General features: G+C 51.2%; 1 protein-coding gene across 1 annotated transcript; it reads right to left on the bottom strand.

The window, feature by feature from the left end:
* Positions 1 to 2246: 2246 nt before the first annotated feature.
* Positions 2247 to 18352, bottom strand: TFAP2E (transcription factor AP-2 epsilon). The gene is made up of 7 exons (XM_061413179.1): positions 18326 to 18352; positions 17549 to 18025; positions 16940 to 16991; positions 7571 to 7793; positions 5934 to 6052; positions 5267 to 5408; positions 2247 to 3504 (listed from the first exon to the last, which is right to left on the bottom strand). The coding sequence occupies exons 1-7, from the start codon at positions 18350 to 18352 to the stop codon at positions 3222 to 3224; spliced, it is 1323 nt and encodes a 440-aa protein (XP_061269163.1). The 3' UTR covers positions 2247 to 3221.
* Between the last annotated feature and the right edge of the window lie 6412 nt (positions 18353 to 24764).

Here is a 24764-nt window from a genome sequence, read left to right on the forward strand (position 1 = left end):
CTATTTATATTCCCTCATAGCTCAGCTGGTAAAGAATCTTCCTGCAATGCAGGAGACCCTGGGTCAGGAAGATCTGCTGGAGAAGGGGTAGGCTACCCGCTCCAGTATTCTTGGGCTTCCCTTGTGGTTCAGCTGGTATAGAATCCGCCTGCAATGTGGGAGACTTGGGTTCGATCCCTGGGTGAGGAAGGTCCCCTGGAGAAGGGAACGGCTACCCACTCCAATATTCTGGCCTGGAGAATTCCATGGACTGTATAGTCCACGGGGTCGCAAACAGTCAGACATGACTGAATGACTTTGAAAATGTCAAACCCAACTTGGGTTTGACATGCTAAGCATTTCATAATCCTCTCCCACCTAGCGCCTCAATTTCCTTTCCTTCTACACCTCATAAAGCCCATGACCCATTGAATTGATACAGCCTCAGCATGTTTTTTACTTCATACCAACTGTATAAAGGGTAAACATTGCTTCCGGAAATCTTTCTTACAGATATGTATATATGTATGATTGGGTTGTGGTGCAGTGCACCCTGATATTTTCTAATCTGTTATCTCTACTAGATTTTTTTTTTTAATGCCAGCTTTGTCCTTAATCGATTTTCTGAAGTTGAAAAACACTGGGAGTGCACCGGTGCTTTACCACTTCTGGCCAAACACCACTCAGAATGGCCTCCCAGTTGGTTCTCATCTGCTTTCAGGTGATTAATACACTGGAAACAGTTTATTCCTTCCCATGCTTGGGGTGAGAGGGGATAGGTTGCAGAAGAGAGCAGCTGTTTTGCCTCAGGGTAGGGAAGCTTAGCTCTGACTAGTGAAGAGGTTGAGGAAGCTGACAAGGAACCCCTAAGAAATGGAAGGGGGTGCTGAAATAGTCTAAGTGCCATATGTCTTACTTCATTTAATCCCCTCAACTTCCTGTAGTCTAAAATAATTTTAGTAGTAGAACGTCTCTTGCCAGGTCCAGGTCTTTCATTAAAGCACAACATACTTCCAGCCTTTCCTCCCATCCTTTCATATGTGTAGGTTGAGGCAGGGAAACTTCTTGGGAGAAGCAATCACATCTTTGGACCTTTCCCCTGGGAGATGATTCCCAAACCTTTCATTTCTGTGAAACCCCTGACCATCTGTCTCTGACAGCACACCTATAAGGAACTGGGGGATGAGAATTCCAGGGAAAGAGAGGCAAGTGCAGTGGCCCTGAGACGTAAAAGTGGTGATCTGAGGAGCTGAAAGGGAGCCAGTGTGGCTGGAGCAAAGGAAGAGGAGAGAGTAGTTTAACATGTGGTTGAAGAAGCAGGCAGTGTCTCGATTGCTGGCAGGGCTTTAGTGTGGTGCACCAATGGAAACAGACCAGTTGGAAGACTACTGTAATAGTCCCAAGGACCAGGGTGGTAGCAGAGGAGATTCTTCTATCTGGATGGACTTTGTGATGGATAGGGTATAGGGAAAAATCAAATACAACTTCCTAGTTTCTGCTTGAACTGGGTATAGAGGGTGGCACCATTTACTGAGGTCAGGAAGGTGGCCAGGTCAAGATCTGAGTACTTGAGTCAAGTACTCCATTTTGGACATGAGTAGGGAGTGTTTCAGAAGAGAGCAAGTAGTCACCCATATCAAATGCTGCCAAGTCCAGAAGAGGGGACTTTGGACTTGTGGCCACTGATGACCTTGCTGAGTGGATTTCCATAGGCTGGTAGTGGTAGAAGCCAGAGTAAAGTGGGTTCAGGAGTGAATTAGGGGTGGGGAAGTGGAAGGAGGGGTGTCATAATCTTTTTAAGAACTCTTTAAAAGGAAAGGATTTATGTTTGGTAAGGTATGAGATCCTAGAATGTGTCCTTTAGGGAATGATCTAGTAGGGACAGAGAGACTGAAGGTGCAGGCAAGAAAAATGGAAATCCTCAAGAAGAAAAAGAAGCTAGACTTGAACGGGCCAGATAGACGGTCATCAGCATTCACACTGACACATGTTTAGACCCACCACCAACGATCATAGGAACACATCACATAGACCTAACAGCCAGACTGACACCTTCACCCACAGGCTCAGTAAGTCACAACATACCGCCGCCCGCCCCACCCCACACACACACACACAGGATTCACTTCTATCTCACACACACACAGAACTAATAGCCACATTGACAAGCCAGACAGATCCACCGTCTGCATCCCCTCACCCAGTGGTGCCCGCAGCCCCCTCCAAGATTTCCCCCTTATACACTCCACCCCCTTCCCCCAGTTCCCAGGCCCTGTCTCTCCCCTGTGACCTTGCCATCTGGGGAGGCAAATCCAGGCCTGGACTGAAGAAGGACAGGGAGGGCTTCATATCCAGTGAAAGGTTTATTAAGAGAATGAGAAAGCAGTCTGAGAGTTGGGGAGGTACACTGACTGCAGGGTCAAGAGAAACAACCGTAAATACAAAATCTCAGCCACAACCTCAGAGTCCCTGACATCCTTCTTCCCTCCCGGCCCACCCATAGCCCTTTGCGAGCAAAAACAGCCTCTCCATCCTAGCGTAGCTGCACATCTTGGTGTGTGAGCAGAAGACAATGAAACGAGAGTCCTCGGCTCACTGGTATGAATAAGCTGCACTGGACGTTTTTAAACTGTAATGATAAATAAATAGGACAGACAGCAACAGGACTGAAGTGCAGCCTGGATTCAAGTTATCCAATTTGTGCTTTATCTTCCCTGTTCCTTGAGGGGCCCTCCTGCCCACTTCTTTAGAAGAGTGGCAGCAATGCAAAGAATCCACTGGGGCCTTCTGCCAGCACCCCTTTTCTGGGGGTAGGAGACTGAGGTGAAGCACACCAGCTCCTCAGCAGCACCTCTGGTTTGTTCATTTCTCTCCTGGTCTCAGTAAAAACAGCAAGGCCTTGGCCCCTGGGGGCACCCATCACTGCCCAGGCACCCTCATGGGCAGCACTGGCCCCAAGAACCAGGCTTTTCTGTGCCAACCTCCTCTTCAAGCCCTTCTCAGCAGTCAAGGGGCAGAAGATTGCACACAGGAGGCAAGCACCTGGGCGCTTAACTTATCAACAGCACAAGAGGCCACTTCCCCTTCTCCAGCCCAGACCCCTAACTCATGGGCTTCTGGAGGAATGTTCTTTTTCTGGTCTGATTCCAGCCCCACCTTTGAATGCTTTCAGGCCCACCCCCAGGAGGAAAGACCTCATTTCAGATCTTGGGAGCCCCTTAGGGATGGGGCGGGGCAAGCGGTTACTTCTGATGTTTGGCATCCTTCTCTGACGCCTTGGTGTCACCGTGCCCACTGCCCGCACTGCTTAGAAACATCTTGTCCAGCCCCTTGAGTGACTCCAGTAAGTAGTTCTGGAAGGCAGTGAGGGCAGCACAGATGGCAGGCCCGCCGAAACCATGGGTGATGAGGCTGAAGTGTGTCAGACAGCTCTGCACTCCCGGCTCCAGGATGAGCGCTGGGCGAGTGTTGCCCAGCGGTGAACGGTCTTGCGCCATCAAGTCTGCAAACTCCTTACAGATCTGCCTGGTGGGGGAAGGAGGGTCAGAGGTTAGAGACAGAGGTCTGAGTTCAGCTGGATATCATATATATGATTGCTGACCCAACAGTCTACAAATGATGATCATACCCATGTTACAGAAAATTAAATGAAGGTTCAGAGATGGTAACTGACTTGCCCAATATCACAGCTAATAAACAGCACATGCCAATACCCTACAATTTCTTTTCCTGTGGATATTCTGCCCACATTCCAAGTCCAGCTCAACTCCTGCCTTGTCCAGGAAACTTTCCTTGATTCTCTCTCCTATCCACACCTGCACCCAAAACAGCCAATGCTTCAAGAGCTTCGTTTATGAAATTATTGGGGGAACAATCCAGAATCTGCCTTAAATAACTGAAATAATAGCAGTGAATATGAATTGAGGCCTGGATTCTGTGCCAAGCACACTGTCTATATCAGCTCACTTAATCTCACAACAAATCTGTATTGTTATCCCTGTCACATGGAAGAGGAAACTCGTTAAGTTTCTGACGATTAGATGACCTGTCCAAGTGACTAGGCTGGAAGTTGAATCCAACTCCATTCTGCAGCCATCATTCATTTCTCTATGCATCCTGCGTCCACCTCGGGCAGGAGAACCACTTGTGTCTTCCCTTTGCATCACCAAGGAACCCAGTCAGCATCTTAGACGTGACTGGGACCCAGGAAGGGCTTGGTGAGTTAGCTGATTAATGAGTGAGGTGGGTCCTGCCCTAGACACATTTCTCCAGCTCCAATATGAACAGTCTCAAAGGCCCCATGAGTCATGGCAGTCCCATGAGTCTGTGAGTCCATTTCTGCCTAGCACATTTGAGGGAACTGTGAAGAAGGGAGGATGGAGTTGTGATATGAAGAACTGCCTTAGGTGGAAGGCCTGAATGTCATTCTAAGCGGAAGAGCAAGCCCAAGAATGGGAGGGCAGGAGAGAGCAAGAGGGTCAGGCGGAGTGGGTGGAGTTTGTGCAGACCACATTATGGGGGTCCTCAAAGGAGTCTGGATTTTACAGAATGGTGGTTTTCAAACTGCCCTGTCTGTCTCTTCTCGCGAGGGAACCCTTCCTTAAAACTAAATCTTCATCAAACATCAGTTCATTACACAGGCCCTGCAGCATCCCAATAGCACCTAGTTTGAAAATCAATGCAGTAACAGTGGGAGCCCTTGAAGGCTCTTGGGTAGAGAGTAGTGCATGTGCGGGGCAGGAAGGCTGGGGGAACAGAGGGGCGCTGGGGTAAATGTCCAGGAGTGAGACTAGGAGACCAGCGTTGCAGTGGCATGTGGGTGGGGTGAGGGAGGCATCCGTGAGACTTGTAGAGGGGTCAGGTGTGAAGTAAGGACAAAGTAGGGTCAACATAGGGGCCTGGCTGGGTGCCCTGATGGAGGTCACAGGAGCAGAGGGGCTGATTGACAAGGCTCGGGCATGGGGCGCAGGGCTAGAGACCCTCAGACCCTCGATGGGACGAGCTGGTGGTGCCATGGGGGCATGGTACCCACACCTGGGCTTCTGTGTAAGCCTGTCCTGACACTGTGTGTGTGACATACAGAACTCAGATATGCTCACATGTCCACGTGTGCCCTGTCACATGCAGCATGGAGCCTAGGTGTGTGCAGTAGATCACGCACCGTGTGTCCATCACAGGCACACGTGGTGCCCACTGTGCCCGCGCTCGGAGCCTGTGTTTGTGCCCTGTACCCATATGTGCCCGTGTAGGGTACCCATGGCAGCCTGTGCACGGCACCCTCACTCACTTGGCAGCCAGCAGCATGCTCTTGCGGCCATGCAGCTCCCCGGGGTCAGCGTGTTGTCGGCACAGGTACTCGGCAGCTGCCTTGGCTGGGAACTCGGTCTCACAGACGTAGCCAAAGTCTCGGGCCAGGTGTACGGCCTCTCCTAGGGGGAGGGGAGGCAGAGATGAGACATCACTACAGCCAGGTGTACCTCTGAGCCCGGAGCACAGCCTGGACCCTCCAACGTCTGGCCAGGGCTAGCCTCCATTCTGCTTCTATATATGTTTCTCTCTTCTTCCGATTCCCCTCTCAGCTCCAGTTGCAACCCCACTGCCCTCCCTTCTCGGAAGGCCTCTGAGCTCAGGGGTGGGAGCTGAGCTTGAGAACTCAAGATGATTGAGCTCAGAGTCACCAGCCTCCAGGGAGGGGACTCTAACCCCCTCATCTCTACCACATTCACACACTGGCCACTCTTCCTCACACACACACACACACACACACACACTCTGCTGTACCAGCACATGCACCTGTGTGCTGCATATACACGTAAAGACTGCATGCATATTTCACACACACCCCTTACATATGGGGCACAGAGAACACACATATGACTAAACACGCCCTCCTGCATCCGAGACGGTCACACACAGTCACATTGGGTGGTGGCTCGTGGCCCCTCGGGCCTCACCCTCCACTAGCGAAGTCAGCAGGGTCACGTTGGCGGCCTTGCGACGGCCAGCTGGCAGGTTGAGCCCAATCTTCTCCAGCCGCTCGCGCAGGCACCGGCCTCCATTCTTGGATTTGGCCCTGGGCGTGCACACAGAGAGAGACACACACTATAAAGAGAGAATCATGGATGCTCAGTGAGCCAACAGGGCCTTGCTGCCTCCACCAACCCTGCGAGGCTTGGGCCTGGCCCTGGGGACACGCTGGGGTCTCCACCTGCCCGATCGCAATCTCTTCCTAATCTCACTGGGTTTGCAGCCATGATGGGAAAGGGGGCCCTACACCCAGCTCCAGGAACCGCTTCATTTCTCCCTAATCCTCCCAATAGCAGAGACAGCCCAGGGTGGGGCAGGATGGACCAGCATCTCAGGGTTCTTTCTCCCACCTGTATACATCAGCACAGCTACCCAGGGACAAGCAGGCCCAGAGACAAATGGGAAACACAGAGAGATACATGGGAGACATTGTCATACACACAGCTGCCCAGGGCACATAGACACACACACAGATGAAACGCACTAAGGACCAAGAACAGACGTGCACACCAATAGAGACAGACACACAGTCTCAGATGTCCAGGACACAGAAACACATGTCCACACCAAGCCAGGAGCCCAGGGACATTTGTGCAGACACCCATGGACTCATACAAGCCACTCTGGGATGCTCAGACACCAGGAATAAGGGGATATTCCCACACCTGCACAAATGCAGCTCCTACCCAAGGGTGCGTGCTCAGTCACTCAGTCGTGTCCGACTTTGCGACCCCCATGCACTGTAGCCCACCAGGCTCCTCTGTCCATGGAATTTTCCAGGCAAGAATACTGGAGTGGGCTGCCATTTCCTACTCCAGGGAGTCTTCCTGACCCAGGGACTGAACCCTCCTGCTTTGCAGGGGGACTCTTTACCACTGTACCACCTGGGAAGCCCCACCCAAGGGTAAGCATATACTCACACCACCCACAGAGTAGAACATACTCTGACCAACACATCCCACTGAAAGTAACAGGAAACTCACACTCATGGAAACATATACTCCTGTCCACTCCCTACACCACATACACATACAAGCACACATGCAAGCATGCACACAAACACTATCGTCAAATACATCAAAAGTCATAGTCCTGAAGCAGAAATACCTACCCAGGCACAAGGACATACGCAGAGACAGGCCCAATTATGAAGACAAACTATGTACCCCATGCTCCCTGCTCAGAACACACACACCAGAGAGGCCTGTACCTGACACAGGGAATGGGCCTTAAGTCCTGGGGATCCTTTTTCTGGGTGGGGTGGGGGCTGTCCCTTCCCCTAACCCAGCCTTTCCATCATGCCCAATGTGGCTGAGTCCTGCATCCCTTCTTGGTACCCAGGCTCTTCTCTACTCCCGACCCTCCAGCCTGCAGACCCATGGGAGCTGCCAAGGACATAGGCCTGTCCAGAGAGCATACATAATCCTCCTGGGAGACTGAGGTAGAGATGACCCTGTGTGTCCTGGGGTGGGGCCGTCCCCTCTCCAAACCCCTGAGGAAGTCTGAAAGGACCACAGGTTTTAGCCTTGACCCTGGGCAGGGAGCTGTGGGCTGGCCTTCCTACCTGCGAAGGACACCACCCAGGAGAGAGGCATTGAGGCACTCGGGAGGTGAGAGTCGCCGCTGGACCTCCCCCACTGTCACCTTGTACTTGGACGTCGAGCTGAGCAGAGAGAGCCGGCCGGGCACGGAGCAGAAGACCTCACTGGGGTTCGTGATGCCGCCAACCAAGCTGTCTTTGGCCAGTGAGAGGGCCGAAAGGCTGCTGGCTTTGGAGGGGATGGGGACTGTGGAGCAGAAGCGAGAGCAAGGGAGAGAAACACTGAGCACTGGCCAGCTGGGATGCGAGCGCGCTGCTGAGGTGCCAGCTGCGAGTCAGCACCGTGCTCACACGCTGTGCACACACAGCTGCTTCTGCACGTCCCAGCACCTTCCAGAAGGAGGTTCTACTAACCCTGCTTTAAAAGAGAAGAGACTGAAGCATGATGAGGTTAACGTGACTCACTCATGTTCACTCAGCCAATGGGTGGTGGAAATGAAACTCAAAACTTCTCTGGCTCTGGAACCCCGATTCCCTTCATTGAGTCAGGCTGGTTCCCTGTTAAAAATCAAACAGCCTCAGCAGTCTTGGGAGTTTGGGCATGCATGATCACAGAGGGTGTTGGAAATAGGGAAACGGAATGTGAGCTGGCGACTGGATTCCTGGGTCACTGCCAGATCACAAGGAGTCCCCGATTCCCTGCTCCCACTCACCTGTGATCCCCATGTCTCCCCCACCATCTCAGGTCAGTGAAAGGCCTGGGGGCTTTGGACTCCCGCATTCCAGAGACAGGGAGGTTATGACCCCATTAGGCCCCCAACCCTGGCCCTCTTCCAGCTAAGTCACTCTGGGATGTCAAGGAGTCCAGGAATAAAGAGACATCCCCTATTGTTCCCTCCTCCAATACTCTCTAATTTTGTACTAATATCTATGAAGGGCAGGGAAGGGAATCTGAGAAGTTTATTTTTTAACTCGCATTTGGACACTCTTGGCTCTAAAAGAAAGTCCTTCCCGCAGTCTAACCTCCACTCTCCTGCTAAGCCTCAGGGGGAAGGGAGAACGACTGACGTACTTGTTTCCCCTTGGGCTTTTCTTCTTTCAAGGAAGTGAGAGCCTTAGTAGAAAAGGCAGGCTTTCTGTGTTTGGGGAGGGGGATCAAGTGGAGATCCTGAGGCCAAGAGTCAATGAGCACTCACTATAGTATATACTGTGCTTCTACCAATAACCTCACTGAATCCTCAGAACAGAGGCTACGTTTATTATCCCCATTTTACAGATGAGAGACTGAAGCCCAGAGAGGTGAAATAATGGGCCTGAAATCATGTAGGCGATAGACTTAGTACCAGTAGTAAGCCCTGGACTGTGGTCTCAAAGGCGGCACTTGGCCCTCCAGTCATCTGGCAAAATGTTCGCTGAGCACCAGTGTGCGGGGAACTGTGCTAAGCCTCCGGAAGGCAGAGGCAAGCAAGCCTGGCCCAGTCCCTGGCCTGGCAGAGCCCCTCCAGCTTTCCCTTCTCTGAATGTGCACTGAAACCATCCCTGCCTTCGCCCAGCCAGAAACCTCAGTGAGGCCCTCCACACTGCCCTCTCCTACACCATCCCACCCATCACCGTGGCCTAGGGCTTTCTTTTCTCCACGTGCCTGGATGCAGCCACAGGTATGGAGGGACACTCTCACTTCCCACCTGAATTTCTGCAAAGCCCCTGCTCCAGAGGGATCTTTCTGAAACATCCATCACTCCCCAGCCTAGAACTCATCAGTGCCTGAGAATCAAATTCTAGCTCCATAGCTGAGCAGAATGATGCTGCCTACCCTCCAGTGAGTGCCAACCGTATACCAAGGGCTTCACATTAACAGGTCTATGGAGTAGATGGTATGTTCTATCCCCATTTCAAGATAAAGAAACTTAAAGTTCACAGTATTAATAGTTAAGCTGGCGCAGCAATAAGGAACAGAGATGGGCCTGGCCTCTGATGATGACCATAACTGTCATAGTGCCCTTCTTGGGACTTCGTTGGTGCTCCAGTGGTTAAGACACTGCCTGCCAACGCAGGGGACACGGGTCCATCCCTGGTCAGGAAACTAAGATCCCACATGTTGCACAGAGTGGCCAAATGTTCTTTAAAGTGGGACCTAGCTTGTGGTCCAGCCCTCCCTACCTATCTGCCTGGTCCTCCATCTGCCCTTTAGGCTCTCGACCACACTGTCCAAGAGCAATACACTCTGAGCCACATATATAAATTTATATTTTCCAGAAGCCCCATTTTTAAAAAGTGAGAAACACATTAAGACTAGTTTTAATACATTTTACTTACCCCAATAAATAAAAATATTATCACTGAGTCATACAATCAGTATTTTGAAAATTATGAATGAGCTATTTTACATTATTTTCTTGTACTTGGGCTTCAAAACTCAACACATATTTTATACTTACAACACATCTTAATTTGGACTAGCCACATTTCAAGTGCTCTTTAGCCACACATGGCCGGTAGATCCTACAGTGGACAGCACAGTTGGAGACTTCAAAGTGGGGAGCGCAGCAGTTAATAGAAGTAAGTGAGATATGGGAGAGTGTTACCATGTAGGACACACCAACATTGCCAGAACTCTTAGCTTGTTCAGGTTTTTGGTTTGTTTTGTTTTTGCTGGTAAGACCAGAATTTGAGGTTTCTAGGTGATATCTCTGGATTATTTTTTTCACTGCACTGTGCAGCTTATGGGAATTTAGTGCCCTGACCAGGGATTGAACCCACACCCCATGCAATGGAAGCATGGAATCCTAGCCTCTGGTCCATCAGGGAATTCCCTGGATTTTTAAACACTGGCGACTGATTCAAAAGTTTAGGGACATCCTTGGCGGTCCAGTGGCTAAGAACTAGATCCCATGTGTAATCTCGTATGCTGCAACAGAGATCTAAGATTTTGTATCCCGCAACTAAGACTCACCACAGTCAAATAAAAACTTAGTTTACAAAAATGCATAGAAATGCACATTTTAAAAGGGTGAACTGTACTATATGTAAATTATACCTCAAGCTTGACTTAAAAAATAAAATTATGAATTAATAAATTAACAAGAAGGCCAAAGAGACTGTCCGGTTGCCCATGACTCCTAGGCAGAGGGAATGGTCAGAAGAATAGAAAATTCTTCTCTCCCCCAGCAGCCTCCTCCCTCCAGCTTTTATTGAAGTCTGGAGACCCCTGAGGCCAGGCTCTGTACCAGGAGGGAGACCAAAGCTGGGTGAAGCCGTTTGTGCATGTGCAAACAGGGACATATGTGAGCACACGTGTCATACAAATGTCTCTACATAAAAACTACATGCCCTGCTATACAGCAACGAGGGTGAACCTGTGCGTGCATACACTTAACAACAGTGAGCCCAGCTCTATACACACAGGCTCTGCCCTTCTCCAGTGTTGCAGGAATGCAGCAGTGTACATAAGGATATCTGCAGGTGCTTTTGCTACTGTTGATATATTTAAACATAGAGCATATGCCAGATTTATGCAGACATAGGTAGTCTACAGCTAGCGTAGTGCAGGACAGGTGGACAAGTGTTTGTGTATATGAATTAGAGACTTTGCTACTTCCCCCCACTCCCCCCACTTGTCTGTGTCTTTCCCCTCAGAGCTTCTTCCTTCAAAAATGATGGGTGTGAAGCCAGGGTTAGGCAGGGAAGCAAGTGGCCTGGAGAAAGAGCAGTCATAAAGGTGGGAATTAACTAGCACAGATTACAAGGCAGGGACACTGGCGTCTGTCTCCCATACCACAGTGAGTGCTGAAGCTGAAGTGGTCTACTCATGGAGTCCCCCTGGTCATGCGTGCAGAAGCCATTCATATGTACACACGCCTGCAGACAAGACTCACACACACACAGCAAGTCTACACACTCTGTCCACAGGTGGGAGATACGTTCTGACCACTGATTCTGGGGAGTGTGCCACAGATGCTCAGAAAGCTGGTTAAAACTGCAATTCTTTCTAGAATAAAATACAGGAGAAAAGCTTTCCTGACCTTGGATTGGGTAAAGAGTTCCTCATACAACACCAAAACATGATCCATAAAAGAAAATCATGAAATTGGATTTCATCAAAATAAAAGACTTCTGCACATGAAAAGATACTATTAAGAAAATGAGGGGCTTCCCTGGTGGTCCTGAGGTTGGGAATCTGCCTTGCAATGCAGGGGATGTGGGTTTAATCCCTGGTTGGGGAATTAGGATCCCCCATGCGGCAGAGCAACTGGGCCCACACACCACAACAAGTGAACCTATGTGCCACAGCTAGAGCCCATGAGCCATAACAGAAGACCCCTCATGACCTAATGAAGACACCATGTGATGCAACTGAGATCCCCACACAGCCAAATAAATAAATAAAAGCAAGAGTCTCTTTTAAAAAATGAATGAAATACTCTTGAATAAGATATGTGCAAATCCTATATCTTATCAAGGATGTGGATCCAGAATATATGAATTCTTATAATTCAATAGTAAGATAAATAACCCAATTAGAGAATATTCAAAACACGTGAATAGATGTTTCACTAAAAATGAGATATGAGTGGCTAGTAAGCATATGAGAAAGAGCTCAACATCACTAGTGATTAAGGAAATGCAAATTAAAAATATACTGAGATACTCACCAGGAAGGCTATAATCAAACAGACAGACATATCAAGTGCAGATGACGATGTGAAGAAACTGGAATCCTCACATCTATTTGGTAGGAATGTAAAATAGTACAGCTGCTTTAGAAAACAGCTTGGGAGTTTCTTGAAAAAATTAAAGACAAACTCATAAAAATCCCACAATTCCACTCCTAGGAACTCAAAAGCAGTGAAAACATGTCCACACAAAGATGCATTGTGAATAATCACAGCAGCATTATTCATGCTAGCCAAAAAGTGGAAACAAACCCAGAGTCCATCAACTGAGGAATGAATAAACAAAATCCGTTACATCCATACAATGGAGTACTACTAAGCAATAAAAAAGGGACGACCTACTAATAAAATCTACAACACAGATGAACCTCAAAAATATTATAAGTACAAGAAGCTAGATGAAAAAATTGGCATATTTATATATGTGTTTCATTTATATAGTATGTCCAGTATATGCGAACATATAGACAGAAAGCAGATCAGTGGTTGCCTAAAGCTTGGAGTGGGAATTAGTTACAAACGAGAATAGAGGAATTTGGGGGGGGGGTGTTGGAAATGTCTTAAAACAGACTGTGGTAATGGTTACACAACTCTATAAGTGTACTAAAAATCTTCGAATTGTACTCTTCCAATGGGTGAATTTCAGATATGTAAATTTTACTTCAATCAATCAGTTTAAAAAAAATGAAGTCCCAGGGCCATATTTCCGGGGATTCTCATTCAGTAGATGTGAGATGGTGCCCAGGAAATCTTCATTTTCTTAAACAAGCACCCACTGTGGATTTGATGCATGTGGTTCCTTAGACCACACTTAGGGTACCACCAATCCAAGGCCTGTGGGGAGAGGGACAAGCAGGAGGAAAGCAGACAGGAGGGGTCCTGACCCTCCTCCCAGCCCACTTGAGTTCCCTCACCTTCCCCAGTGGGACCTGCTGGTTAAGTTTCCATCTCACCAACTGCTAGAGGGTTTCTTTTTTAAATATTTTAATTTCTTGGCTGAATCATGTGGCTGGTTTGATCTTAGCTCCCCAACCAGGGATCAAACTCATGCCTTCTGCATTGGGAGCTCAAAGTCTTAACCACTGGACCACCAGGAAGTTCCTGGAGGGTTTCTTTTATTTCAAATTTTAATTTCTTTTAATTGAGATATAGTTGATGTACAATATTACATAATATGCACGAGTACAACATAACAATTCACAATTTTTAAAGATATATTCTATTTATAGTCATAATAAAATAATGGCTATGTCCTCTGGGTTGTGTTGTCCTTGTAGCTTATTTTGTACTGAGTAAGTTTGTACCTCCTAATCCCCACCCCTACCATTCTCTCCTCCCTTTCTTTTAACTATAACTCCTACCCTTCACCGCCCTGTGGGTGCTATGCTGCCCTCAGGCAGAGTCCACAGTTCATTTGCACTGGTTTTTTAGTCTCATGCTGTGGCCGACGGTAGCCTGGGAGGCAAGTGAGGTAGGGTTGTAGAAGTGAGAGTCAGATTCCATCTTTGTGTAAAATTCTGGTATCCTGTGTATTGTGGATATACTTTGCATTCAAAAATTTAGAAAATTTTGCGCTAAGATACATTATTTATCTTGATTACAGAGCTCCCAATCTTGCTTCAAGTGAGTTCCTCACTTATTTCACCCCAATCCTGGCCCTCCTTTGAAGCCCAGAAACTCCCCATTCCCCTTTTCCTTCCCCAGAGCCAGGGAAACCAGAGGAAAGGGTGACTGTTCACATCAGCCCCCGCCCTGAGAGTGGACAACAGAGCCCAGCAAGGGATTTCCCTGCCTGTAATTCGGCAACTACTCACTCTCCTTGGAGGGAAGGAGGAACACCTCAGTTCTCATCCCCAAACCACTCCCCTCCAGCTGTAACTGTGTGGTCAGAAACCCACAGAAATGTTTAACCTTTTTAAACCTGTTGGCCCTTTCACACCCAGGACCTCAGCCGCCCCTGACACAGCTGCCCCTCCCGCCAGGGCCAGGAGGAGCTGGAGGAATGAAGTCCTTGCTGCAGCTAGCCAAGAACGAATTTCTGTAATTTCAGAGTTTTCCATAATTCTGTAACTCCAGGGCTTTCTATAAATCCAGGAGTGGGACGGTCCTCCATCGCTCCTGGCAGGTGCCAGAGGACTTCAGGACGGGACCGGGGCTCCCCAAGCCTTCGGAAAGACCCGAGGGCGAAGAAGGAAGCTAACCAACCGCGCCCACTTGGCTGGCGGCGTGGCGGGAGTCCCGCAGTGACTGCGGAGGGCGCAAAAGAAAATCACCCGCTGTGTGGGGCGTGGAGGCTCCAGGACGCAGGGCTTCAACTGGGCCACCTGCGTGGCCACGGCTAGGTCGCCCGTGCAAGCGCTTTCCGAGGCCTGACCTTCGCAGATGGGCTCCGCCTGTCTGGTTGCAAAGCCGCAAAGCGCCGCACGAACTCCGTCTCCTCCCCAAAGGCTAGCCGCGCCGGCCGCCAGCCAAAGGCCAAGTTCGCCGCTCGGGAACCAGCCTCTTCCTTCATTTGGGAGATCCAGCTCTCGCCCCTCCCTCTTGGCGGCACTGCCCTGGGCTGTGACTCTCCGTCCAGGTTGGGGCTCCCAGCGTGCAGTCCCTAACTCAGGTCGCCGGGCCACCCACGGGCTGACACTGCAGTCGGGCCGTGTGCGCGCCCGCGACGGCGACATCCCGAACAGCACGGGCGCCCACATCCATCCCGCACACTCGCGCGCAACATCAGCGCGCAACACTCGCGAATCCTGGCCCCATTCCCTGTGTTCTTGGGGCTGCTTTGGGGGATCCTCGCTCACCCATAGGACCCAGAATTTATGGAAGTTTGGGGCTGGGAGTTTTAGGCAGTTTTAGTTCCTCTTTGTAGCCAGTCTCTTGTCCTGGCTCTGAGCAGGGGACTGGGTTTAAGGTACTCAAGAGGCCCAGCTGGTTTTTCTACCCTTCCCCAAAGCAGAAATCCCCAGGTTCCTTGGGCTTCCCAGGTGGTGCTAGTGGTAAAGAACCCGCCTGCCAATGCAGAAGATATAAGAGACATGGGTTTGATCCCTGGTCAGGAAGATCCCCTGGAGAAGGGCACAGAAACCCACTCCAGTTTTCTTGCCTGGAGAATCCCATGGACAGAAGAGCATGGTGGGCTACAGTCCATAGGGTTGTAAAGAGTTGGACACGACTGAATTGATTTAGCACGTGCGTACCTCCCCCAGGGAGTCAGTGAGTCTAGGCCCCCCTAATCCACTGAGTCCTGGCAGGAGTCAGGAACTGGGAACTGAGACCGTGGAGACCATCTCCTGGTGGACGCAGCCCCGCAGCAGGCTCTTGCCACTGGAGACAAGTTCTTCCTTCCGTCGGTTTTGGAAAAATTCACTAAAGCAAGGCATTGGCCGCTAGCAAAGAGCTGGCTCTGACCACACACCTCTGCTGGGGCTCCAGGCAGCCTCCCCAAACCCCTACCTCCAGGTAACACAGCCCCGGTACCTGGTGCCCCCTTCCCCCAGGTTCTGGGTGGGCTATCCCCTCATCTTTCCCCACACATACTCCAGGTGGTCCAGCTAACTCCCAGCCCCAAGTCTTGGAAATCCAAGTCCTGCCTGGAGCCCTGTCCCTCCCCACCCCACATGCTCTCTGGGAGGGCAGACTGAGCCCAGGCTTGAATTCACTGGTTTGAAAAACAGCTTGTGCCTGCCCTGGGCACTGCGGGCTTGCCTGTGCCCCCATATTCCTCTCTTCACCGCCCCCTCCCCAGATTCAAGGAGCCTGTTGGATGCCTGAGCTTCCTGTGTCTGTCTTTCTCACCTTTCTCTGTCACCGTCAGAACTCACAGGTCCCAAGAGCCAGTGGAGGGCAGATCTCAAACCCCTGGATTTTACTAGAGAGACACAAACACCCCGAAAATAAACAGGGAGCAACTCTCCATCCTTAGAGATCCTCAGTGCCAAAAAACAAGTTCCTGGACACAACAGGGACCCTGACCCCCCAAAGCATGGAAACTACACCAACATGATGGACACACATTATACACTCAACAGCAAGAGACACCAAGAAATACTAGAAAGACACCTAGGAAAGGAATATTTCAGACATGTACAGGATTGCAGACTCACATAGACACCAACACCAGGCCCTGACCCTCCTGCACAGGGCCTGACACAATATTCACAGACCCGCCCCCTCATCCTGAACACTGAAAGAGGCTCCCCAGTGGAGAAAAAATTCCCTAGGGAACCACAAGGCTCCGGAGGCCCTGCTGGGAAGGGAGAGGCAGAAAGAACCTGGCAGGCTAGGAAATGGTAAGGCTCCATAAAGTGGAAATCATTTAACGACATCCATGGGAATAGCACCCCTATTACCACCTCTTAGGAAACAGGGAAGTGGTTTAACTTGTTCTGCAAATTAACTCCAGATCTAAGAGAGTGCCCTCCCCCTTGGTAGGGAGAGGCCAGGCCCCTGCACAGGCTTGGCCGCCAGGGTAGCTAAGTGAGCGTGGTCGGGCTCGCAGGGCACCCGGGCTGGTAGGCTCTGGGGCCAATTCACCAACCACCCCAGCTGCCCAGGCTTGCAGCCTCCGCAGCCCCTCTACTGGGCCGAAAAGAGTGACCGGTGGCCACTGAGCTCGGCGATGCACATGAGGGACGCGCCGTAGGGAAGACGTTGGGTCTGTGTGCCAGGGCTTGCACCATCTCGCCCAGTTCTGCCCTGGCAGAGGCACGCCATTCTTCCTTACCTTTCTTGATCACCGACTGGTCCAGGAGGCTCATTCCCGGTTCGTCCATGGCCTGCAAATAGGACAGGGTAGTGGTAAGGGCGCTCGTAGACTATAATCTCTTGTCGCTTCCCAAGCCCCTGCCGTCTGCTCCGCCCAACGCGCACCACCGGTCGCCTGCGGCGGCCTCGGGCGGGACCGGGATTCACCCGCGCGCTCCAGCATTTGCGGCCGAGTTGGAGCCCTGGGAACCTTGCTGTGCAATTCACAGAGGCAATTTTGAACTTCAGGCAATTCCTCCGCTTCTCTTCGCTCCAGGCACAGGCTGCCCCAGTAGACCAGAACTGGCCATATGTAGATGCCCTACATTGCCCAGCGGAGAGGGACAAAGTGGTTCAGCCCCTGTACATTTCCTCGGCGAAGGGTCGCCGCCACCCAGACCCCAGGCTCACGGACTCAGAGCCAGGCCGCCTGAAAGGCCAGGCAGCGTCCAACTCAGGACGTGGGGCGCATCCTCGGCAGGCTGGGAGAAAAGTCGGGCGGGCTCCTGCACTGGCCACTCTTTGCCGCCCGCCGGGTCCTAAGCCACCGCAGCGGATGCTGGCCCATCCCGGACTGTTCGGGCCTCACCTGCAGGTCCTCCAGGCCCGGCGGGGCCGCCAGCCCCGGGAGGCCGAGGGGCGCGTCGGCCAGGCCGTGCGCGCCCTCGGTCAGGCCTTGCAGGAGCCGCGGCACAGCAGCAGCGGCGTAGTCACGGCGCGGGTCGAGGCCCAGGGCGCGGGCTGGCGGCGCCAGCAGGCCGGGCGGCTCGTCGTGGGCGCGGGCGGCGGCGCGGGGCGCGGCCCAGGCGGCCTGCGGAGGCTGCGGCTGCGCCAGGGGTGCCAGGCCGCCGTACGGGTCCCCTGCCAGGTGGGGAAAGGCGGCGGCGGCGTCGGGCGCCTGGCCGTAGGGCAGCGGCGGCTGCGGGTAGGGCGGCGGGAAGTAGGGCGGCTGGAAGTCGGCGGCGGTGGGCGTGTGGCACAGCTGCGGCGCCGGCCCGTAGGCCGCCTGGGGCAGTGACGACAGGCGGGCCCCGCCGGCCGCTGCGCCCAGCCCGTCGGGGCGCTCCTGGGGAAGGAATGGGGCGTGTCAGGCGATCCAGCGGCAACTGAAAGGACCCTCCTCATCTCCCAAGGGGCCGGCTGCCGTCCTGCCCGCTCCCGAGGCCCGAGGTCTATCTCTGAACAACCCGTGGGCGCGGGAACCTTGGGCTGGGGACAGTCCCGTGAGCACGGTTCTCCGCGGGCGCAGTCGCTGTGGCCCCCTCCATCCGAGATTTCGTTGGAGTGGGAGGTTTGGAACGGAAGGTCCAGCACCCAGGCTGCCCGATCCCCGGCCGGGCACGCCCCCGTGCCCGAGACTACTCACCATGGCGGAGTAAGTGTGCACCAGCATGGGGCGGGCAGCGCGGGGCGCGAGGCGTGGCGGCGGCGGAGCCCTCGCCCGACGGCGAGCGCTGCGGGAAGAGGTGCGCGGAGCCTGCAGGACCCGCGGGCGGTCACTGTGCGGTGGCGGGGTTCAACCCAGCCCGGAGCCCGACCGGCATCTGGTCCTCAGAAGTGGGTGCCCCTGGGCGGGTCCATGGGGGCGGGATGTGGGTCGGACGGGAGCTGATCGCACTTGGAAAAGTCGGTCAACGGGTGCCCAGCGCCCGCCTTCTTTCTCTGAAGGCAGCTTGCTCCATGCACTCCAGTTATAGTGGCGGGGGCGCGCGGGGCCTCCGGGGGCGCGCATTAAAGAGACATGCTAGGGCCGCTTTCTCCCCGCTCCCCAGTGACTTGCTCAAGAGGAGGCGTGGCTTTGGCGCGACCCCCTGGAGAGGATAGAGTCGTGGTTCCAGTCTGCGCTGGTCTGAGCGCCTTCTAGGCTCAAAGCTCCCAGCTACCTTGAAACAGAGGAGAATTCGAGCTTGGGACACAAGGGTCTTGGTTTGCTTTGGCTCTGCCCCATCTTTGCCTTTGGAGCAAAGCACTACCCTTCCTCGGCCTTAGCTTGCCAGTCTGTAAGATGGGTATCAGTCCTTTCTCTAACCACCTCACCCCATTATGGTTGAGGTGGGCAGTCCTGAAAGTGGAAGAGGTTTGTGAGTTGCAGACTCAAGCCCACTGGCTCCTGTGCAAACATATATCAGCGTATGAGTCTGTGTGCGTGTGTGTGTGTGTGTGTGAGTTGGGGGCCATCCCAGCCTCTCTGCATGTTTCTGGGAAAAAACCCCTCTGAGGGTGCTTACTTCACTCAGGCTTCCTCCAGCTGGTAACTCCCAATACCTAGCCCAGGTCTGAGGAAGCTGGAGACACAAACTGACTGCACAAAGAGTTGCCTGGCACTGGGATTGGGCATGAGTTTAACCTGAGTAGGGTTCAAGGTATTTCTGCAGCCTTGAGGTCCTGGGCTGATTGAGCCTGGGTGGGTCATCTCCAAAGGATGTTGCCCGAAGCTGTAACTGACACCATATGGACCGTGTGCTGTCATTCCATTTACATGCATAACATGCACAGGCTGTGTGTTTGTGTATTACCAGGACAGGCACCGGCTGGCTGTCAAGTGTGTTCCAGTCTCTGCAGTCACTTTTGCTTTACTTCAAATCCCAGCCTTTCCTTCCTGAGGAAGAGGGACAAGAATTAAAGAAAGGGAAATGAGAGGGGGCAGCAAAGGATGAGATGGTTAGATAGCATCACTGACTCCATGAACGTGAGTGTGAGCAAACTCCAGGAGATAACGAAGGGCAGGGAATCTTGGTGTGCTACAGTCCATGGGGTCACAGAGTCAGACGCAACTTAGTGACTGAACAACAAAATGAGAGAAATGGTAAGGGGAATGAGAATTAAGAAAGCAGATGGAATGTTTTAAAAAAAAAATAAGTTGGGATCTTCCCTGGCAGTCCAGTGGTTAAGACTTTGTGCTTCCATGGCAGGGGGTGTGGGTTAGATCCCTGGCTGGGGAACTTAAATCCCACATGCCACGTGGCACTGCCAAAAATTAAAAAAAAAAAAAAATGGCAAGAAGATACTCTGACTAGGGCAGAGTAGGAATGTTGTTCAGTTGCTAACTCACGTCCGACTCCCCAACCGCATGAACTGCAGCTCACCAGGTTTCCCCAATCTTCACTATCTCCTGGAATTTGCTCAAACTCATGTCCTTTGTGTGGATGATTCCATCCAACCATCTCATCCTCTGTCACCCACTTCTCCCTCCTGCCCTCAATCTTTCCCAGCATCAGGGTCTTTTTCAATTAGTCGGCTCTTCACATCAGGTGGCCAAAGTATTGGAGCTTCAGCCTCAATCCTTCCAATGAGTATTCAGAGTTGATTTCCTTTAGGATTGGCTGGATCTCCTTGCTGTCCAAGGGACTCTCAAGAGTATTCTCCAGCACCGCTGTTTGAAAGCATCCATCTTCAGTGCTCAGCCTTCTTTATGATCCAACTCTCATATCTGTACATGACTACTGGAAAAACCATAGCTTTGTCTATAAGGGACCTTTGTAGGCAAAGTGATGTCTCTGCTTTTTAATATGCTGTCTAGGTTTGAATAGAAATAATCACAACTTATGACATACTGTGTCAGACTGTATGCTAAATACTTGATGAATATTGAGTTATTTAATGCTCACAACAACCCTATGAGATAGAAACCCTTATCACCCCTATTCTCAGGTGAGATAAGTGAGGTATAGAGAAGTGACATGACTTGCCCGAGGTCAAGGAGCTAGCTGAGTGGCAGAGCTGGAGCAGTCTGCCTCTAGCCTCTTTCTGTGTTCAGAATCACTGTTCTGTATTGCCTTAAATTCAGGTGCCTAGAATCTAGTCCTGACTCTGATGAACTGTGTGATTCCGAGCAAGCCCCCTTTCCTCTCTGATCTCAGTTTCTGCAACTTCAACAACAACAATATGGGAGGGAAGAGTGGACTAGATGTTTTCTTAGACCCCTTTCTAATGAAGTGGAGGATGAGAAAGTAAAGATTAAGATAGTGAGCTAGATTAGGGGAGAAAGGGAGATAGAGATTGGGAGGTGTGTGGAGGAGACCTGAGGGGTGTTTTGCAAAAGGCACGCCTCGGGTGCAGAGCTCAGGTCTGGGTCATCTCAGTCTGGGAGGCTTTAGGGGAAGGAGGAGGCTAGAAACAGCCAAAGTTTCATCACTAGGAACTTTCCAGAAGCTGAAACCACCAGCTAAGGTGATAGAGAAAGCAAAATTGGGCAGCAATTTTGCAACCTCGTGCCCAGGGCAGATAAGAAGTCAGGAGTATGTGTGTGTATATCTACATGGATGTGGGGGTCTGTGGGGAGACCCCTCTTCCCCACAGGACACTAGACATCAGGCTCCAGGACAGGTGTACGTGTGACAGCACGTGCATGCAGGTCGGTGGATGCCTTTGGGAAATGTCCAGGACCAGTGAGACTTATGATGCCTGTGCCAGCTCTGGGCATCTCCTGCTCTCCCCAGTAGGCTTAGGAAGGCCAGAATGACCAGAAAAGCTGCCTGCCCAGTGTCTTTCCTCACCCTACTTCCTTGCAGTTTAAGACAACTCCTTCTTGCTTATTTCTCCTCTTTTCTGACCCTTTCTCAATCTTCTCTTCTATCTCCCCTCTTTTCAACCACACCCTTAAGGTCACTTATTCATCCTGAGTTGTAGCTTCTACCTTTTCTTCCTAGCTACACTCTTCACTAGTGAGTTCATCCCCTTTCAAGACTTTAATGACTCCCTGCCCATCGTTATCTACCAACCTTGTTATCTCCAGTCTGTATCTCTCACTAGAAATCCAGACCCACAGGGGCCATTGCCTACTGGCTATTCCCTCCAGACAACTTGTTGCAGCTGAGACCTTCGGAACCCCAAACTGAAGTCAAACATCTCTACCACCACCACCAACTCCAACCTGCTTCTCCTCCCATGTTCTAGAGTTCTGTAAATGGTACCACCATTCTTCAAATTAAAAAGAGCCATTCCAGGCTCTGTCCTTTGCCTCACCTCCATAAGCTACTAGAGTCGGTAGCCTTTCCCTTCTCCAGGGGATTTTCCCAACCCAGGGATCAAATCCAGGTCTCCCGCATTGCAGGCGGATTCTTTACCAGCTGAGCCACAAGGGAAGCCCCTAATCCTCATAGAGGATCATCATTTCTAATTCTTAAACATCTCTCTTCATCCTCTGTCAGCATCTTAAGCTGCCATACTCTTCCTTTTAGACAAGTTGTTCTCAAAGTGTGGTCTCTGACCCAGCATCACCTACAACTTCTGGAACTTGTTAAAAGTGTCAGTTCTTAGACCCCACCCAGACCTACTGAATCAGGAACTCTGGGCAAGGGGCCCAGCCATAAGCCTGTGAGGTGACTCAGCAGTACAGTAAAGCCTGGGAACCACTGCCTGGACCATTGCAACAACCCCCTACCTCAAACTGGTCTCCTGTCTTCTTTCATTTCTCTTCTTCAACAAAAGTGACTGGACCATGTTACTTCCTGGCTGAAAACTCTCCTGGGGCTCCTCATGGCCCATCTTCAGGGAACAAAAAAATTGAAACACCGTATTTGGCATTTTAGGCTCTTTGCAGCTGCAACTAATTTTCCTTTCCTGCCTCATGAACCAGTTTACAAGAAGAAGAAAGATGAAACAGAAAATATGTCTAGTCTAGCGCTGGGTTTGGTACACAGCAGGTGGTGAGTAAAGGCTTATTAAATAAATGATGAATGAATGAATGGGTGAGTTTATGAATTTCTCAGCCTATTCCTAAGCTCCTTTAGGAAGACTTCTAAATGAATATGTCTTCCCAGGTGGCTCAGTGGTAAAGAATCCTCCTGTCAATGCAGGACACACAAGAGACACGGGTTCGATCCCTGGGTCGGGAAGATCCCCTGGAGTAGGAAGTGGCGACACACTCAGTATTCTTACGTGGAAAATTCCATGGACTGAGGAGCCTGGCGGGCTGTAGTCTGTGGGGTCACAAAAGAGTCAGATACGACTGAGCATGCACACATGTGAACATGACTCTGGGTTACTAGACATAGAGCCCAGGTAAAGTGTGGACAAGTCACATTATGATCAGTGAGTGATTTTGCTTATGGCTTCTGAGGAGAGGGATGTTCTTCATGGTTTGTTCTTTGGGGGATCCTCAAAATTTCCTGGTTGCAGACTCTATTCCCTTTCTTGTCCAGGACCTCCTCACTTTCTGAGGCATGGAGGTGGGCATTGCCAGTTGCCCACTCTCTGCAACACATGCACACATATGGGGGCCTGGAATGTGCACAGGGTCCATATGCAGACACTCCTGGACACAGAGGGCACACAACATGCACAGAGACACTTATGAGAAACACATACACGTGGGGACACAGGACATATATTTACACGTAGGTATGCATGTTCAAATAGCCCTATTGCTCTTCTCCCAGGCTCAAATCTTTCCCTCTCTTTTCAAAAAGTGAGTTTGCAGTAGGAGTTTATGTTAAGAAAGGACTCAGGCCTGCCTCCTTTATTGTTAACACAGCCACCCTCCTGCCTGCCTTTGACAGCTTTCTGCTCTTGGCCTGGTGGCCTGCAGGGTAGGGGAAATCAGGCACAAGGAGATACTCAGGCTCCACCTGGTGGTCAGATCTCACAACTGCAGCTCACGTGCCCCCTTCTCCTTTGGTGCTGAATTACCAGGAGCAAACTTGGTGTTACTTGGCGGCCTAGCCCTCCTCGCATTCCAGAGTCAAGAACTCTCTGACCAACCCTCACCAAAGTACAGACTCCAGTCTGCCTTGCATTTTGAGGATTTCTGCAGTGTTTGTCTTCTCCACCAGATGAGGGAGAGTATTTTGAGAGCAGGGACCAGGGGCAGTTGTCCTTGGCTTTGGGGCGCCCTTCCCTTCTCTTTTCACCTCCCCAGATGATCTCAGTCACTTCCATCACTTTAAGGACTGCTGATCCCCGACAACTCCTGAATCTGTCACTTGCCCAGGCCTCTCGCCAAGCTCCAGACTGCAGAGAGACAATTCCCCCTGGATATCAGCAGTGCAAATTCACCATTTACCAAGATGAGCTTACATTTTGCACAAACCTGTTTTTCTCCCCATGACAGTGAATGGCCCCGTTAGTCACTCATTGGCCCAGAACAGGAACCTGGGAGTCATCCTTTCTCTTCATCCCTCTTCACTTCCAGTTAATCACCAAGCCAACTAACTAACGCCGACCACCCTTACTTTCTCCACCCTCATGGCCACTGGCTTAATTCAGACTTACTAACTCCTCTCCAAGTTCTCTGCCTCAGTCGTCCCTCTTGCCACCAAAGTCATCTTTCTACAACGCAAACAGAGTCACACTCAATCTGCTAAAAAATCTAAAGCCTCAGCATGATTCCCATCTAAGCTCCTAGACATGGCACACCAGAATTTGTAAGATCTGGCCCTTGCCCATGGGTCCAACCTCATCTTCCACCACTCTGCACCTCACACTCCCCTACTTGCAGTTCCCAAGTTCCTGTTCTTCTGTTTGTGCATCTGGCAAGCTCCTTCTCCCCTCAGGTCTCGCCACAGATAGCTCCTCTGAATTTTCCTGGAGTGATTCAGCCAGGCTGAGGGGATCTCATATTCCAGCCACGCTATACAGACCCCCTCATAGAAGCAACTGCCTAAGTCTTTAGGAGTTGCCCTTTGCCTTCTCTGTTTCCCCTCTAGACTTTAAGCTGCTTGGCAGACAGGGTCTGACTTCATACTTTTCAGGGACTTCAGGGACTCCATGCCAAGGACACAACTTTGAGTACATCCAATAGATAAATCAATTTTGCTATCTATGCATAGCCAACCACAGGTAGGTACTTAGAAAATGCTCAACGA

This window comes from Bos javanicus, chromosome 3 (genome assembly GCF_032452875.1).
Source record: "Bos javanicus breed banteng chromosome 3, ARS-OSU_banteng_1.0, whole genome shotgun sequence".
NCBI lineage: Eukaryota > Metazoa > Chordata > Mammalia > Artiodactyla > Bovidae > Bos > Bos javanicus.

Coding starts and splice junctions, on each gene's coding strand:
- TFAP2E (XM_061413179.1), bottom strand. CDS start 18,352: ATGCTGGTGCACACTTACTCCGCCATG. Junction 18,026..18,325: donor TGCACACTTACTCCGCCATG/GTGAGTAGTCTC, acceptor TTCCTTCCCCAG/GAGCGCCCCGACGGGCTGGG. Junction 6,053..7,570: donor CTGGGTGGTGTCCTTCGCAG/GTAGGAAGGCCA, acceptor GTGCACGCCCAG/GGCCAAATCCAAGAATGGAG.